We start from the raw sequence: 16,119 nt of genomic DNA, 5'->3' as shown, positions 1-16,119 counted from the left end.
CTTCCGCGCCCCCTGCGCCCCCGGAGACCTCCGTGCGTCCTGCGCCCCCCACGCGCCCCGGGGAAAGTTCCTACTCGTCAATTTCACACGTAATTTACAATAACCATCCGGATTCCTCCGCGTCGCCTAGGAAACGGCCCGGCGAAGCCACGGCCGCCTCCTCGGAGATCAAAGCCCTGCAGCAGACCCGGAGGCTCCTGGCGAACGCCCGGGAGCGGACGCGGGTGCACACCATCAGCGCAGCCTTCGAGGCGCTGCGGAAGCAGGTACCGGCTCCCAGCCGCACATTCTCCCTGCGCCCGGGGAAGAGCGCCCGAGCGGGTGGGCGAGTGCCCGGGGGACTTATGGAGGGTTAGGGGTGTTTGTGAGGGGCAAGTTGTCCCCGCCCGGTGGGCCCCAGGACCCAGACAGGTTTGGGTCCTCCTGGAGTAGTGACCTTTGCTACAGCCTTGGTACGTTTCTTAGTTTGCAAAGTGGGGGTGAAGGTCCCCCTGAGGCATGCTCTGGCCGTCCGCGCCCCGCCCCTCCCCGCGGCACTGGTAGTTAACTTTTATGACCGCGAGTATTTGTCTCCCGAGTTCCTTGGGAGCGGTGGGGAGTGGAAAGGGGGGATGTGGGAATGTGTCTCGGCCGGGGAAGGGGAGAAGACCGCTTCGGGCTTTTGAGATGGTCGGGGAAGATTGCCTGAGTGGGTGCGTGAGTGCCCGGGAGGCCTAGAACGCCGAGAAGGGAGGTCCTGGGGTTGCGGGAATAGCAGGGTCCCGCAGTCCCTCCTCAGCCCCTGTCTCCCAGGAGGGCTGCCCCTGCACTCAGGTTGCTTTCGGGCTCTGCACCCCTTGCCCTGGCGTCCTGAATGCCGCCGGCTACAAGCCTGCTCCCTCTCCCCAGGGGCGGCCTCAAGAGCTGGCTGGTGAGAGCCTTCCCAGGGGATCCCCTCCACCGCTGCCCTCCATTCTCCGGTGAAGCAGGCAGTTGTGGGGTAGGTCAGGGACTTCTCAGTTTGGGGCTGGTTGGGGTAGGTCTCACCCCACAGTGTCTTTTGCGGCGGATGGGTGGGGAAGGGCACTTTTACAATTCCACTTTAGACAAGATTACCCTCTGGTTCTAGGCTTCTCATCTTCTTAGAGAGAAGGGAGATCTGAGAAGAGGTGGTTAGGGCCCCCTGCTCCCACCTGCACAGGGAATGGAGAAGGGCAGGGGTGGGTGTTACTGGTTTGAGTAGTCAGGTTTTTTTCTTGCTCAGCAGCTGACTTCCTGTGTGACTCCAGGGAAGTTACTCAACCTCTCTGGGCTTTCGCCAGCAACAAAACAGTTCAGAAAGCATGATCTTCTTGTTGGATCACACTCTGCTCTTCCCTCTGTGGGTGGGGCAGGCAGTGGTGCCTGTGTCCATCCATGGGAAGGGAATTGAACTGCTGGGGGAAAAGCCCCATGACTGTTCAGCCAAAGTGCCACCCACGGATTTGGGTTAAGATGTTTGTTTGCTCAGTGAATTGGGGTGGGGGTGGGGGGTCAAGTAGCTGACACAGACCAGGCTGAGCCACATGCCAGTTGGGACCCTGGGCAGTGGGCCCAGTGGAGCATTCAGTCCTGCCCTCAACCAGTAGCCTGCATCTGAATGCCTCAGGAGGGTGGCAGCCTATAGAGTCCTGCAACCCACCCCTCAGGACGGAAGGATGACAGGAGGCTGTCCACCTGCTCACCTTGCTTCCCAGACTGGAGAGGCCACATGCCCAGAGCAGCACAGCTGGTGGGTAGCAGGGCAGGGCTGGCACTTAGGTCCTTTGACTGCCAGTTCAGGGCCCTTTCTCTCCCTCTGGCCTCCTCTTTCAGTGTGAAGAAACTATATTAGAGGTGGCGGGACTGAGGTTCAGGGAGCTTATGCCAGGTGAGGGAAGCCTCGCAGGTTTTGCACTGCACGCCTCCTTGGCATGCCATTCACTAGACTCGTGTGCTGGTGCTTCCTTGGCATGGTGCAGCCGCAGCCTGCATAGCTTGTACCACCGTCATTGCAGAGCCTGCCTCGAATCGGTGTCAGTGAGTCACTCCCGTGCCCAGGCTCTTGACAGCTCTGCTCCTCAGTCTGGAATGCCTGAGAGCTGTCCACCCTCAGCACATGGAAGCCATCCTGTTTTGTCCACCAGGAAGGGAGCATGCGGGACTGGCTGCTTAGCCATAGCCCTGCAGGTGGGGGCCAGGCCCTCTGGTCTGGGGGGTGCGTGACAGCGAGGCCAAGATAGTGGGTGTGCGGGGCAGATGGTCAGGCCTCAGCACATGCCACCAGCCCAGCTGCACCGGGCCCTCCCTGCTCCTCATGTGAAGGCCATGTGTGCACAGCTGGGCCAGGCCCATGTGCAGGGCTGCTCCAGGACCAGGTGGGAGGGGCTCGAAGGGGAAGCCCGGCCTTGCGGGGTGGGTGAGAGGAGGGGCGGAACCTTCTGGCTCACAGACTGTGCTTACCCTTGGGGCATCTGGCATGTGTGCAGATTGCCGGTGCCCCCTGGAAGCAGGAAGCCCTCAGCCTTGGTGAGGAATGGCAGGCGGAGGCCTGAGGCGTCCGTGACGAGCCCTCAGGACTTGCTGAAGTGCCTTTTCATGAAGGAGGTGCCACATAGGTGGGGCCTGGGTCCCCTCCTCTGCTGCCCGTAGAGCACGGGTGGGCAACCTTTTTGTGAGTGCGTGCCAAAACCAGCGAAATCTCTGACTCAAAATTCTTCTGCGTGCCAACCCTAATTTTTTGAGAACATGTTATGCCTACTTGATATTTCTTAAGGTGTACGTATGTGAAGAAGCTTGAAGAAATAATAAAATTCATTCGAGTGACAAAAACACAGTATATGATGATGAAAAATACATTTATTTTTTAATGTATACATATACACTGATAGTCCGACAGAAAACTTTATGACTCCGTTTGATATTATCAGTGGGACTTTTGCTGCTGCATCACTGATGACAGAGATTTTACATCAGGTTTATATTTCGTGACCTTCAGAGATATTCACGAACTACTACTTTCATCCGTCAGGCTACTCCTATTACTAGACTTAACAAAATTCATCACTGAGAACAAAGATTCACAAGCATATGTGGATGAAACTAAAACACTGGTAGGATCTAGGAAGGCAGGGAGAGTTAAGGCAGAGGTATAGAAATTGCTCTTCTCCTCTCTGGTCAATCCACGTCTATGGTCTTTAAGATAACTTATTATGTAAAATTATTTATTTATCTAAGATGCACCTACACTGAATTTATCTAAAAAATAAAAAAGTCGATATTCAGAAAATAATTGTAAATGGAAGATTGTAAGAGAGGGTTTCGCGTGCCAGCAAAAGTTACTGGCGTGCCAGGGGTTGCCCACCCCTGCCCTAGAGTCTCCCCGTGGATCCTCACTAAGGGGGTTCAGGGTGGCTCAGATGGGCTGTGGGGATGGTGCCCCCACCCCTGCACCTCTCAGCGTCAGACCCCTCCAGCCATGTCCACAGTCAGCAGGGCGGCAGCTTCGGAGTCTCACTGCATTGGGCCTGTGGTTGGGCATTGCGGTGCTCCCTCCCCATGCTGCAGACGAGGACACTTACAGGGAGGTTAAGCAATGGCCGGGATTTGTACCTGGGCCTATCTGGCCCTGCGGCCATGACTTAATTACTAAGACTCAAATTCTCAGGGTCTAGCCTCGTTGCTGTGTAGAAAGCTGGGATTTTCAAGAACCCATTTCAATAGAACTTGACAGCGACCTAGCTCTGTATAGAGGGGCTTTGTCTCAGAAAGTCTGCACTCAACTGACACAGTAATTTCAAATGAAATCAGGTGCTAAGCTGTGTTCTGTGCGCGATATTGGAGCTCTGTGGGGTCAGGAGTCTTGGTGGGCTTCCAGGAGGGCGTCTTGGGCTGGGGGAAGGGTGGGCGGGAGCTGGCACAGAGGCCAGAGGGCTTACAGCCCCTCCTGAACTGGGTAGGTTCTTGGCTTGACTTCTCTGTGGCACCTTCCCGCCTTTGCCCACAGCGATTTCATTCTGAGGTCGCAGGTATTGTGTGCCCCTTTTATTGGTGAGGAAACAGAGGTCCCCTAAGGTTATGGACCTGCCGAGGTCACGTGGTTGGCCAGGGGTGGAGCCAGGCCCTCAGGTGCCCAGGCCAGTGCCCTCTTCACTTTCTTCTGCTTCCTGGAGCCTGGAGAGGGTCCAGCTTGGGGTGGATGGGTGGAATGTTCTGAGGGCAAATGGGACCTTGTGAAAACCCTCATGTTTGCTCCTCGGAAGCTGAAAAATCATTGTGGAGTGAGCACAAGGCAGTCCCTTTACTTTCCCCGAAGTTGGGCAGGCTTGGGAGTTGGAGCCAGGCGACCCTGCTGCCTCCTTTGTCCTGTGTCCTCTGGCCAGAATGGGCAGACCTCTGCACTGGAGCTCTCTGCAGGCGGTGGGGTAGCTGGGCTCTGGACTCACTGTGGATGCTCAAAGGCTGGGGTCCCAGGGGATCAGTCCAGAACTCTCCGCCTGCCCACCTCCCCACCTTATGCTGTAGACGCCCATCCAAATCTCCAAGCAAGTCCTTCTGGCCCATTGGAAAAAGCCCAGCTAAGGTGGGAGTTCAAAACCCAAAAAATCTCCCACCAGCTAAGAGTCCTCCACTGTCCAATGCTCCTGTAAAGTAGAAGCAATGCTTTCTTTCTCTTGGGGCTGTTTTAAGATGAACGTAGGCCTTGTATTCAAGATCCTCAGCTCTCTGCCTGCCTTGGTAGAACACAATAAACAGCCAGGGGTGGCCTGGCCCGAGGGGACATGGAGGGCAGGCCGAGGTCACTAGCCCCACTCTACAGATGAGGAAACTGAGGCTCAGAAGTGAGAGGCACTTGCTCTGACTCACACTGCTGGGAAGTGCCCGGATTCAGACCAGCTCTTCCTCCCGACCTTGGCCTCCCAGAACTAGAACTTGCCATTGGATTCTCACTCTGCAGTCGCTGCCCAGGCTGGGGTGCCTCCAAGCTGGGCTCTCAGAGCCCAGGTGCTTCATCCTGCAGATCAGGAGGATCTGGAATTAGCCTGGGCAGCTGAGGGGCATCCCCCTCCATGGAGGGGAGGAGGCGGAGGAGGAGTGATGTGGCCAGAAGTTGCCTTTGGTGTCTCATATATGGCCACCTCTGGTGGTGGGAGCTGGGAGAGCCCAGTGGCCATGTGCCTTCCTTGGGCATCAGACAAGCGTGTGGTTCCAGCCAGGTCTTAGCCGTGTGACCTGGGGCCCAATATGTCACCTCTCTGTTCCTTAAATGCAGATGGGATAATAACCGGGTTTTTTTTTGGGGGGGGGGGGGCGGTTTTTTTTTTTTTTAAAGTTTTTTTTTTTGTTAATCCTCACCTGAGGATATTTTTCCATTAATTTTTAGAGAGAGTGGGGGGACACACACACACACAGAGAGAAACATTGACACATTGATTGGTTGTCTCCTGCGTGCACGGGGGATGGAGCCTGCAACTGAGGTATGTGCCCTTGTCTGGAATCGAACCTGCAACCCTTCAGTCCACGGGCCAGCGCTCTATCCACTGAGCCAAACCAGCTCGGGCTGGGAGAAAGGTTTTAAATGGGATAAAACTCCTTACCGATAGCTGCCTCAGTGCCAGCTATGCAACCAGAGCTCAGTAGGTAGTTTTCTCGTTGGACCTGGACTTTGACAGGAGCAGCAGGACAGAGTGGCAAATCCGAGACAAAACTGGCCCAGAACCTGGCACCGGGGCCCCTAGGCCGGCCTTGACCTTATCTGCTGCTCTGTATTCCCGCAGTCACCCTGGATCCCGTGTGCAGGGCCCTCCTGAGATCCCTGCTCCCAACTGGCAGGGAAGCCAGCTGTTCAAGGGCCAAGGGCTCACAGAGCTGAATCACTCCCAGCATGGCCTCTGGTGGAAACAGCGCTAGGGCCTGTGTCACAGACCTGTCCGGGGCCGCCGGGGCGGGCACGCCCTCCCGGGGTGCCTGCCCTGTCTCAGGACTCTCAGGCACCTTTCTGTCCCACAGACCTGTTTATTTGTTCATGTTGATAAAGCAGGATTCTCTGGCCTCTGGTTGGGAACAGGCAAAGTGCATTGTTCTGCCGGCTTTTCTTGGATGGGTTTGGAGCTGAGGCCAGGCTGGGAGTGGGAGGTAGGAAGGGGAAATGCATGGGAGTTGGCGCTCTCTCTGTCACCTCCCTGCCCCTCCCCGGGTTTCCTAGTCTGGTGAGGGGCGACTCCTTGGCTGCTGGAGCATTTTATTTTATTTTATTAAATATATTGTTACCCTAACTGGTTTGACTCAGTGGATAGAGCGTCGGCCTGCGGACTGAAGGGTCCCGGGTTAGATTCTGGTCAAGGGCATGTACCTTGGTTGCGGGCACATCCCCAGTAGGAGGTGTGCAGGAGGCAGCTGATCGATCCAGGTTCGATTCCAGTCAAGGGCATGTACCTTGGTTGTGGGCACATCCCCAGTGGGGAGTGTGCAGGAGGCAGCTGATTGATGTTTCTCTCTCATCGATGTTTCTAACTCTCTATCCCTCTCACTTCCTCTCTGTAAAAAATAAATAAAATATATATTTTAAAAAATAAGTTGTTATTGATTTCAGAGAGGAAGGGAGAGGGAGAGAGAGATAGAAACATCAATGATGAGAGAGAATCATTGATCGGCTGCCTCCTGCACGCCCCCTACTGGGGATCGAGCCCACAACCCGGGCATGTGCCCTTGATCAGATTCAAACCTGGGACCTTTCAGTCCGCAGGCTGATGCTCTATCCATTGAGCCAAACTGGCCAGGGCCTGCTGGAGCATTTTAAAAGGTGACAGCAAACCTTGCTTCCGGTGTGGGTGCGTCTCAGGACCCCCAGGGGGGAGGGGACAGCAGGTGCTGTGCCCTGGCTGCAGGTGTCCTGCCTCTCGCCTTCTCCGGAGCCTCTCTTTGGAGACTGTGCTGTTTGGCTGAGTTGTATCAGGCCTTCCTCTGGGCGGTGCAGATGCCATCTCATTGACTCGCGACCACGCTGTGAGGTCAGTCCTGCCAGCAATGTGATGAGGACGCCAAAGCTCAGAGAGATTCTGCCACTCGCCCAGGGCTTCAGAGCAAGGAAGGGCTAGAGCCAGGAGTTGAACCAGGTGACCAAAAGGTCTGTGTGCTTAAGCTCTAGGCCTAACTCCTCATCGTCAGCGTGAGGAAAGGTTTTGGAGCCCAGTTTTATACATTCTGGAGTCACCTGGTGAATGTGGAGGGAGCTCATTCATTTTCTCATTCAACAAACCCTTTCAGGTGCCTGTTACAGGCAGGACCTGCGCTGGGCTCTGCATACTGGGGCTTCCCCCACCACTTACAGGGAGACTGATCATTAAATGAGGGGGAATGAAGGACAGATGGGGTGCTATTAGAGCACTATCAAGGGCAGGCGCACCCCCTCCCCACCTTACTTTCAGCCACAAGGTTTGGGGCGGGGGGGGGTTGGGGGGCAGTCAGAGAAAGCTCCTGGACAAAGTGAGGTTTAAAGTGAGATCAAAGTGGATGTTACATTGAGGGTCCCCCTCTGAGGTGCCCGTCTTGTTCATGCTTTATCCCAAGGGCCTAGAACAGGGTCTCTCACTTCAGCACTGCTGGCATTTGGGCTGGGTATTTTCTTGCTGTGGGGGCATCGTAGGATCCTGTGCATGGTAGGAGGATTAGCTTCTACCCATGACAGGCCAGTAGCAACCCCCATGCTCCCCAGTAGTGACAATCAAGAGTGTCTGCAGGCATTGCTCACTGTCCCCCAAGGGACACAGTTGTCCCCGGCAGAGATCCACTGACCTAGAGCAGTAGCTGGCATGGGTGTCTGTGCTCACTAAATACTTGTTGAATGCACGTGCCATGGGGGTCCCTCTCTGTGGGATGAGGGTATCGGGACCAGATACCAGGGGCAGATAGATCTGCAGCGTGTAGATTCTAGAGCCCAGAGAGGGGAGGAAATCCGGAGCCTTGGTGGCCGGGCGAGCACGCTGGGCCGTCCAGGCGAAGGACTCCTCCTGGCAGCGGTGGCTCTGATGATGCGCCCTGCCCGGCGACTCGTGGTGACCTTCCCACATTACAACACAGGCCTTGCTGCAGGCCTCATAGGTGTCTGCTCATGCAGCCCAAACGCGGGTGACAGTGTCAGAGTTAGAGGCTCCCTCTCTTCACCTGGTACACATCCCTGTGCCATTAGTGAGTGTCTAGTTGGTGGTGAGTCACTGACAAACGTGTCCAGTCTGGTTGGGGCTGTAAGTATTTGTTATGCACGTGTTGTATGCCCAGCGGCGTCTCAGGTTCAGAGGGCACAGAGAAAGCAGAAAAGAAAAAGAAAGCCTACTATGTGTGTGCCCTCTCCTCTGAGCCCTGTCTATTGGTGGTGAGTCACTGACAAACGTGTCCAGTCTGGTTAGGGCCGTAAGTATTTATTATGCACGTGTTGTATGCCCAGCAGCGTCTCAGGTTCAGAGGGCACAGAGAAAAGCAGAAAAGAAGAAGAAAGCCCACCATGTGTGTGCCCTCTCCGCTGAGCCCTGTCCGTTTCCTTCTCGTATGTTCCCAGAGTCCCGGACTCTGATTTGAAGGTAGGAATCGCATTATTCGTTGTCAGAACCTCAAGTGCTCAGCAAAACAAGCCTCGCTGAATGAATGAATGAATGAATGGAAGGAAGGATTATCAGAGCTGATAAGAAATGTCTGTTCTCTCGGAGAGATCCCTCAGGGAGGTTGGGACAGAGCTCTCTCATGGTGGGAGCACACTGTGCTTCATTCAGACCGGCTCTCGGGCAGGAGCTGAGCCCCAGTGTCTTGCCCTACAAAACGGAAATGTGTGCACTTCCCGAGTTTGTGAGTGGGTGAGCTGCGATGTGTGTGCGGCTGCTTAGAACAGAGACTCAAACCCGGGTCGACGGCTTCGACAGGCCGCCTCCGCTGTCCAGCCGTCCCTCTCAGGTGGTGCAGATGTGACTGTGAGCAGCCCCATGCCCGCCTGGCCGGGGTGCCCCATGGGGTCGTGCTCTGCAGAGGCCCCGGCAGCTCCTCCTGACGCCTTCTCACCCACCAGGTGCCGTGTTACTCATACGGGCAGAAGCTATCCAAACTGGCCATCCTGAGGATCGCCTGCAACTACATCCTGTCCCTGGCCCGGCTGGCTGACCTCGACTACAGCGCCGACCGCAGCAACCTCAGCTTCTCCGAGTGTGTGCAGCGCTGCACCCGCACCCTGCAGGCTGAGGGACGTGCCAAGAAGCGCAAGGTACGTGCCACCGCGCGGGCAGCAGCCTCTGGGAGAGGCCAGGGGCGGGGGGACAGGAGCTTGGGGTGCCCACACTCACCCAGGAGTCCGAAGGGCCAGTGAGATCCGCCTCTCGGAGCTTTGCTGGGGTTGCCCCAGCTTCAGAGCTCCTCACAGCCCTGGGATTAGCACGGGACCCTGCTCCTGGTAATGGGCTGCTGGGCACCTTAGGCAGCCACCCCGGGCCTCCGGGCCTGCGCCTGCTTATCACTGAAATGAGGACGATTTGTCTCTGACGCTCTTTTCAGCCTCTGTGCTCTGGTGCTGATTCCGCAGCGGGGCCCTGATGGAAGTTGTATCAGGATGGGATCCCCTGAGCAGAGGAGAGCCCGGAGAACCCTTGGGCATGTTTTGGGAAACGGACTTGGCCTGTGGGTTATCTGAGGCTGTGCGTTAAGGTAGAGGATATTCATTCATTCACTCACTCATTCATTCTGGAGGGATTTGCTGAGCCCCAGTCTGAGTATGCTGGGCAGGACCATAAAGATGATAAAACATATGGTCCCAGTCCCCACACACCTCACAGGATGGTTAGACCCTCCAGCCAGTAGAGAAGGGCAGGGCAGTGTGGTGAGGGTGTCCCAGAGGCCTGTGCTAGGGGCTGTGGAAGGCCAGGCGGAGGAGGGACAGGTACCTCTCCTGCCCAAGGGAGTTTGAAAGGGCATCTTAGTGTAAGTGGTGTTCCCAGATGGCCTGTGCGTCCAGCATTTCCAGTTGGGGGCCAGGGCCAGGTAGTGCTAAGCAGGGTTTATGGAAACCTTCCGGAACTCTGTCCCCACGAAGCTAGAGGGAGAGTCTATATCCGTGAGGAGGGTGGTTGGCTCCCCTGGGCCTTCAGACATGGGACGGGTGGGGAGCTGTAACTGGCACCCTCCATGGTTCCTTCCTTCCTGGCCTGCCCTCCCCCTCCCCAGCAGGTCCTCCCTGGGGGTTCTCCAGGTTTCCCAGAGGGCCCTGGGCCCCATAGCTAGGGGCCCTCCATGGACTCCCCTGCCTACACGCGGAGGGTCACGGCATGTCCTCGCAGCCCGCCGTGCTGCTGTGATAATTGCACACTGCATTCCTGGGAGTGATTAACATGGACCAATTAGATGAAATCTTCATCGAGTGGGTGAGAGAGGAAGTGCCAGTGGCTGCTCACAGGGCGGCTTTCCACTGGAAAGTGACACGGGTAAATTAAGGGCGTGATTGATGGCTCCATGCACCGCCCTGTGACAAAGGAGGTTTGTAAACTGTCTGTGAACTTCCCCTGGCACTCGCCAGTCTGGAGGGCTGGATGGGCAAAGTGGGCAGGCATCGTTTCTCCATCTCTGCTCCTGTTCCCCACCCCCAATGCCTCCCCTCACAGCCCCTCCCTTCCCTGTTCCTAGATTGGAGCAGTGTCCTGGGCTGGGGAGGAGGCCAACGCTGGAAGCTGAGGAAAGAAGGGAGAGTGGGGTGAAGATGCCCAGGGGAGAAGAGCTTTTGGTTTCCCCTGAAATCACCTCAAATCTAAGCCACACTAAAGATCATCAGGTCCAACCTCCCCATTGCCCAGATTGGGAGACTGAGCTGGAAGATTGTGGTTAAGAGCATCCAACAGCTCTGACTTCAAAGTCCTGGCTTGCCACCTGCCAGCTGTGTCATCATAGACCCGTTTCTTCACCACTTTGAGCCCCAGTTTTCTTGTCACTAAACAGGGACAGTGATGATAAATCGTCAGTGATTTCTAAGGTCCTTTCCGGTCCGACTCTCCAAGAGGAGGTCGTGCCTCACCTCTGACGGGCACTGAGCAGCTTGCATTCTGCATCACCCTCCCACCAGGCAGGCTGTCCTGGGGCTGCCGTCTCCCAAGTGCTGGGCCTGGGCAGGCACCTCTGCCAAGAGGACTTAGATCAGCGGTTCTCAACCTGTGGGTCGCGACCCCTTTGGCGGTCGAACGACCCTTTCACAGGGGCCGCCTAAGACCATCCTGCATATCAGATATTTACATTACGATTCATAACAGTAGCAACATTACAGTTATGAAGTAGCAACGAAAATAATTTTATGGTTGAGTCACAACATGAAGAACGGTATTTAAAGGGCCAGAAGGTTGAGAACCACTGACTTAGATGGAAGGACGGGACAGGGTCCCAGAGCTGTGGGACCTCCTAGGGCTTCTCAGGCCCAGCATTCTGTCCCAGCAGGTGGGGGGCTCACAGGACTACCCCACTCCTGCTGCTGTGCCTTCCTGCCTCTCCGTCACCATGCAGGTGTGTGAGTTCCGAGGTGTCCTCAGGGGCAGTCTCCAGTGACCTGCCCAGTGGACCTGAGTGGCTGGAGTAGGCCTCTGTTTTGTTAACCAAACCAAGGGGTATGGTGTCTCTAGAGATTCACTCATTCATTCATTCATTCATTCACTGTTTATTGAGCACCTACAACAGGTTGCACACTGGGGAATTCTATGCTGAGCACATGGGCACTGTGACCGGCGGAGCGGGCTTTACCCTCCAAAGTCCCTATAGACAGAGGGTATGGATTTGGGGCTCAGATCAAGCCCCAATTACCCGCTCGCCTGCAGCCACTGAGGGTTTGGACATGGGAAGGAGCCTGGCTTACATCCTCACGAGGGAGATAGAAAGCAAAGATAGGAAGAAACTGGAAGACGTGTCAGTGTAAGTGACGGGCTCACACGAAGTCCCGGATAAATGGCAGCTGGATGGTGATGGTCACTGATGCGGTTGGTGGAGACTTGAGGACGCTCCCTCACAGCTAACGTGCCCCGAAAGGCTGGGCGATCCTTTCCAGGCGGCCTCTGGGAGAGGTGGCGCTCAGGTCCTCTGCGGTCCCTTGCAGTTCTGACCGTTGCCGTCCCTCCAGTCGTGTGTTAAGAATGGGATTTACAGTGAACCCGGCTCGCCCCCAAGGCCCAGGTGCATCCTTTTACCTTTCCTACGGGGTGGGGGACTGCATCCCTTGGCCGGTGAGTCTTTCATCTTTGGTCCTCGCAGGATGTGCTTTTGGGGGTTCAGAGCCCCGTTGGGAAGCCCCAGTATTGCAGAGGCCCATGTCAGAGGCCGCCCAGTAGAGAGACAGGCGGGAGGAGTTGAAGGGCCCTGGAGAGCTCAGTTCTGACTCCGACTGCAGCCAGAGATAATGCACTTTAAGCACCTGGCTCTGGGCCATGTTTCTGCAGCTCCTGTTTTTAAAGCAGCAACTCCTGGAAGCTGAGGAGGAGGAGAAGCAGGAGGAGGGGGAAGAGGAGGGGGAAGAGGAGGAAGAGTAGCAGGGGGAGGAGGAAAAAGAAGGAGGAGAAGAAAGAAGAGAAGGAGAAGGAAGAGGAGGAAGACTAGCAGGGGGAGGAGGAAAAAGGAGGAGAAGAAAGAGGACAAGGAGGAGGAGGAGGAGGAGGAAGAGTAGGAGGGGAGGGGGAGGGGAGAGGTGGTGAGGGGAAGGAGGAGGAGGAGACAGAGAGGAGGAGGGGTCCTGGCCTGTGTGACTTAGTTGGGGGAGCATTCTCCCACACACCAGAAGGTGGCGGGTTCCATTCCTGGTCAGAGCACATGCCCAGGTTTTGGGTTTGATCCCCGGTCCAGGAGCCTGGGGGAGGCAACCTATTGATGCTTCTTTCTCGCATTGATGTTTCTCTTTCTCTGCCTCCCTCAATCTCTCCCAACAATCCAGGGCACCCCCTTCCAGTGATGTTAAGCCACTGCATATTAACAACAACAATGACAGCTACTAGCACAGATGGCATAGTTTAGGCCAGTAAGTTCCTGCACTCTAGTTGCTCTCAGGCCCAGGGTTGGAGATGGGGAGAGAGAAGAGGCATCCCGACGCCTTGAATGAAGGGCTTGGGCCGAGGCCTGGACAGTGATTAGGGTCCCCGGGCCATGTGACTGTAGCCGGCACCGTCGGGAAGGCCGGCTCTGCGGGGCCTGAGGATGCCCCTCACGCTGTGGGCGACCCGGAGCCAGAGGAGGCCCGATGCCAGGCAGCTCCAGCCGCCCCTGCCTTCCTCTTCGTGCCGACCTCTGGGCGGGGGAGGCCTTTCGTGCTGGTGGCAAGTCTGAGAGTGGCCTGGCTCCTCTTGGGAAGGATGTCTCAGGTGCCGACGTCTGTAGCTTCAGGCCTGGGAACTGGCTGAGGTGGCACGTTGGAGTGGGGCTGGGTGTCCGTGGGATCCGAGTGTTCCGAAGGGCTGCTTACTGTCTGGGTGGTTGAGCCCAGGCCCCAGAGGGCCGTTCCCGAGCCCCTGAGTGTGCGAGCGGAGTCTCCAGAGCACCCGCCCCCTCCGTGTGCAGGGCCTCTTGTGCCCCCAGAGCGCCCCCTGTCCTGGCTCCGTCTCCACCTGCGTGTACATAGTCACCCTCCTCAGGGCCTCCTCAGTCTCCCCTTCTGTCAGGTGAGTTGTTGCTGGAAGTGATTTCTAAGGCCCTTTCCAGGTGGACTTCTGAGCCGAGGTCTCCCCAGCCCCTTGTGCTGTCTCTCCATGATGAAATGTGTTACTCACTTGCCCCTCTGCCCGTCACAGGCATTGCACACGGATAGCAGAGTCCCTCACAGAGACTGTGGGGACCCCAGTGCCACACGCCCCAGAACACTGAGCACACCCCATGCTCTCAGAGCCTGGGTTCCGTGCCAGGCGTGGTGCTTACTGCTTCCGACACTCACCTCACTGACCCCTCCTGCCAGCCCTGCAGCCTAGGTGCTGGCGTGCCCACCACACAGAGAATGAAGGCCAGGCGCCGGCCCAGGAACTGGCCCAGGGTCACCCAGCCAGTGAGAGAGGTGTGTCCGGCTCTCGCCGCTTCCTGCCACCCCCCCCCTCCCCCGCCGCCCCCCAATGGAAGTGCGCTGGGTGAGAGGAGGTTGTGTTTCCCAGTCCGCCGGCCAAGTTATTGAGTTAAATGCCATTTGCTTTCAAAGCCCACAGAGTCCATCGATGCTGGGAAAAAGGGGGGTGGGTGGGAAATCACCATCAAATTTCCTTCTTGTCATAAAAATGGATGCAGTTTATTTTTTCTGGCATTCCAATTACATAGGCGTTTGTCACCAGCTGTTTGTTCTGACACGGAGTGTTCTCTCAGCTGCTGTTTCTCCTCTCGGTTTGACACGGTTAGCCCACAAGTCTGGCAGGGACTGGCTGGAGGGATCACTGCTGGGGAGCCTCCCAGGTGAGCTCAGAGCCACTTCCCGCTGCCCTCAGATGTCCCCTGGGTGGTCCCGAGGTGGGGGTGGAGACTGGGGGCGCTGCTGTCCTCTCCCCTTTCACGCTGTGTTCACCCCCCTCCTCTCTCCTTTTTCAAATCGCTCCCCTCCTGACATGGACTCACAGATCCCACTCTTCTCCCCAACATGCTGTGTATGAATGAAAACTTGGGGTCTCGGGTATCTATAATAATAAAAGAGTAATATGCTAATTAGACTGAACGTCCTTCCGGACATCCTTCCGGACGACCTTCCGGACGAAGCTGGGGCTGCAAGGGCTGCGGCGGCCGCCATGGCAGGTGGGGACGGAGGCAGAGGCAGCCGGGGGCCAAGCCCCTTGCACAAACTTCCTGCACCGGGCCTCTGGTAGTGAATAAGCATTAACCATCAGGGGACATGGGAGGCCCCTTTAACTTGCACAAATTTCGTGCATCGGGCCTCTAGTAGTGAATAAGAATTAACCATCAGGGGACATGGGAGGCCCCCTTTAAGGCTCTAACTGATCAGCCTTTGGAATGCAGACTCATCAGAGAGCCACTGATCTTAGAGCCAGGGCGCCCCTCTGGAAACCCCTGCAGAGGCTCCCGCCCCCCCTCCTGGAACCTGGAGGAAGATGTCTGTGTAGATGGAGGTCAGGTCGAGAGAACACTGTAGTTCTTTTCCGTTCCCTGTGGTGCTGCCATTTAACGTTAAGGCACACAACAGGGAGACCCTTGCTAAGACCATGAAGTAGGTGAAGTGTAGAGTTTTGGGGCTGGAGACCTGCATTTGAGTCCTGATCTTGGCCCTTCCTAGCTGTGTGTCCTTGGGCATGTTACCTAACCTCTCTGATCCCCATTCTCTCACCCCTAGAGTGAGAGCCTACGTACTTTCTATGCCGCCTTGCTGGAGGGATTAAACAAGATCCCTCCCTTATGAGAAAGGGCTGGCATTTTCTGTGAGTGCCAGAAAGGAAATCCCATGAATTTACAGCTACAAAATAACTTTACGTGGAACCCCAGGGAGGAACATCTCAGAAAAGGGCAGTCCCCAGGGCTGGATGAATGACTGACCAGCCAAAATGCAGGTGAGGGCAAACAGTTCTGAGTGGGGGTTCTTCCCTCTTTAGCACTTTAGGCTAAACTCCTGCTCCTGCACCTTGAAGGGGGGCAAGCATGCAGCCAAACCAGAAATCCCTTGGCTTCTGAAGTTCATGGCCTCACAGCAAAAGAACATGCATGGCGTTGGTTTCACACAGAAATAATGCTAATAGACAGATTACCACCACCAATCACACTGACTGTGGTAAGGACCCACGGTGCCAGGCACCTCGCATACATTCTCTCTACCCCATAGCACAGGGGGGAACTGAGGCCGGGAGAAAGGCTCTTGCCCAAGGCCGTGTGGCTAGAAGTGCTGGAGCTGTTACACGTCTGTCTCTTGGTTCCAAAGCCCGAGCTCTTCAACCCCGGAGGCCGGTCCGGCCCTGAAGCTGACACACAGCCCCGCAGGGTGGCCTGCGCCCAGGCGGCGCCCAGCAAAGGCCGGTGCGGGGCCTTGCCAGAGCAGCAGCCTTATGTAAGCAGCCCGGCTGCAGCACGTGGAGGCTTCATTAAGCTGCGGGGAGCCGACAGCCCACTGGCGGTGGCGCTGGGGGTGGTATGGGGTGGGGTGGGCGCGGGGGT

At 56.4% G+C, this 16,119-nt stretch overlaps 1 protein-coding gene across 1 annotated transcript in view; it reads left to right on the top strand.

The window, feature by feature from the left end:
* ATOH8 (atonal bHLH transcription factor 8) overlaps nt 1-13,085 on the top strand; it is a 13,577-nt gene extending 492 nt beyond the window's left edge. Inside the window, exons 2-4 of the mRNA XM_014532859.1 lie at nt 2-266; nt 9,053-9,244; nt 12,929-13,085. Coding sequence (XP_014388345.1) covers nt 2-266; nt 9,053-9,244; nt 12,929-12,946 — 475 coding nt within the window. The 3' untranslated portion in view covers nt 12,947-13,085. The remainder of the gene's footprint in view (nt 1; nt 267-9,052; nt 9,245-12,928) is intronic.
* Nucleotides 13,086-16,119: the final 3,034 nt, after the last annotated feature.

The sequence above is a fragment of the Myotis brandtii genome, unplaced genomic scaffold (assembly GCF_000412655.1).
Source record: "Myotis brandtii unplaced genomic scaffold, ASM41265v1 scaffold916, whole genome shotgun sequence".
In the NCBI taxonomy this organism is placed as follows: Eukaryota; Metazoa; Chordata; class Mammalia; order Chiroptera; family Vespertilionidae; genus Myotis; species Myotis brandtii.
This window is presented reverse-complemented; position numbering and strand designations above follow the sequence as displayed.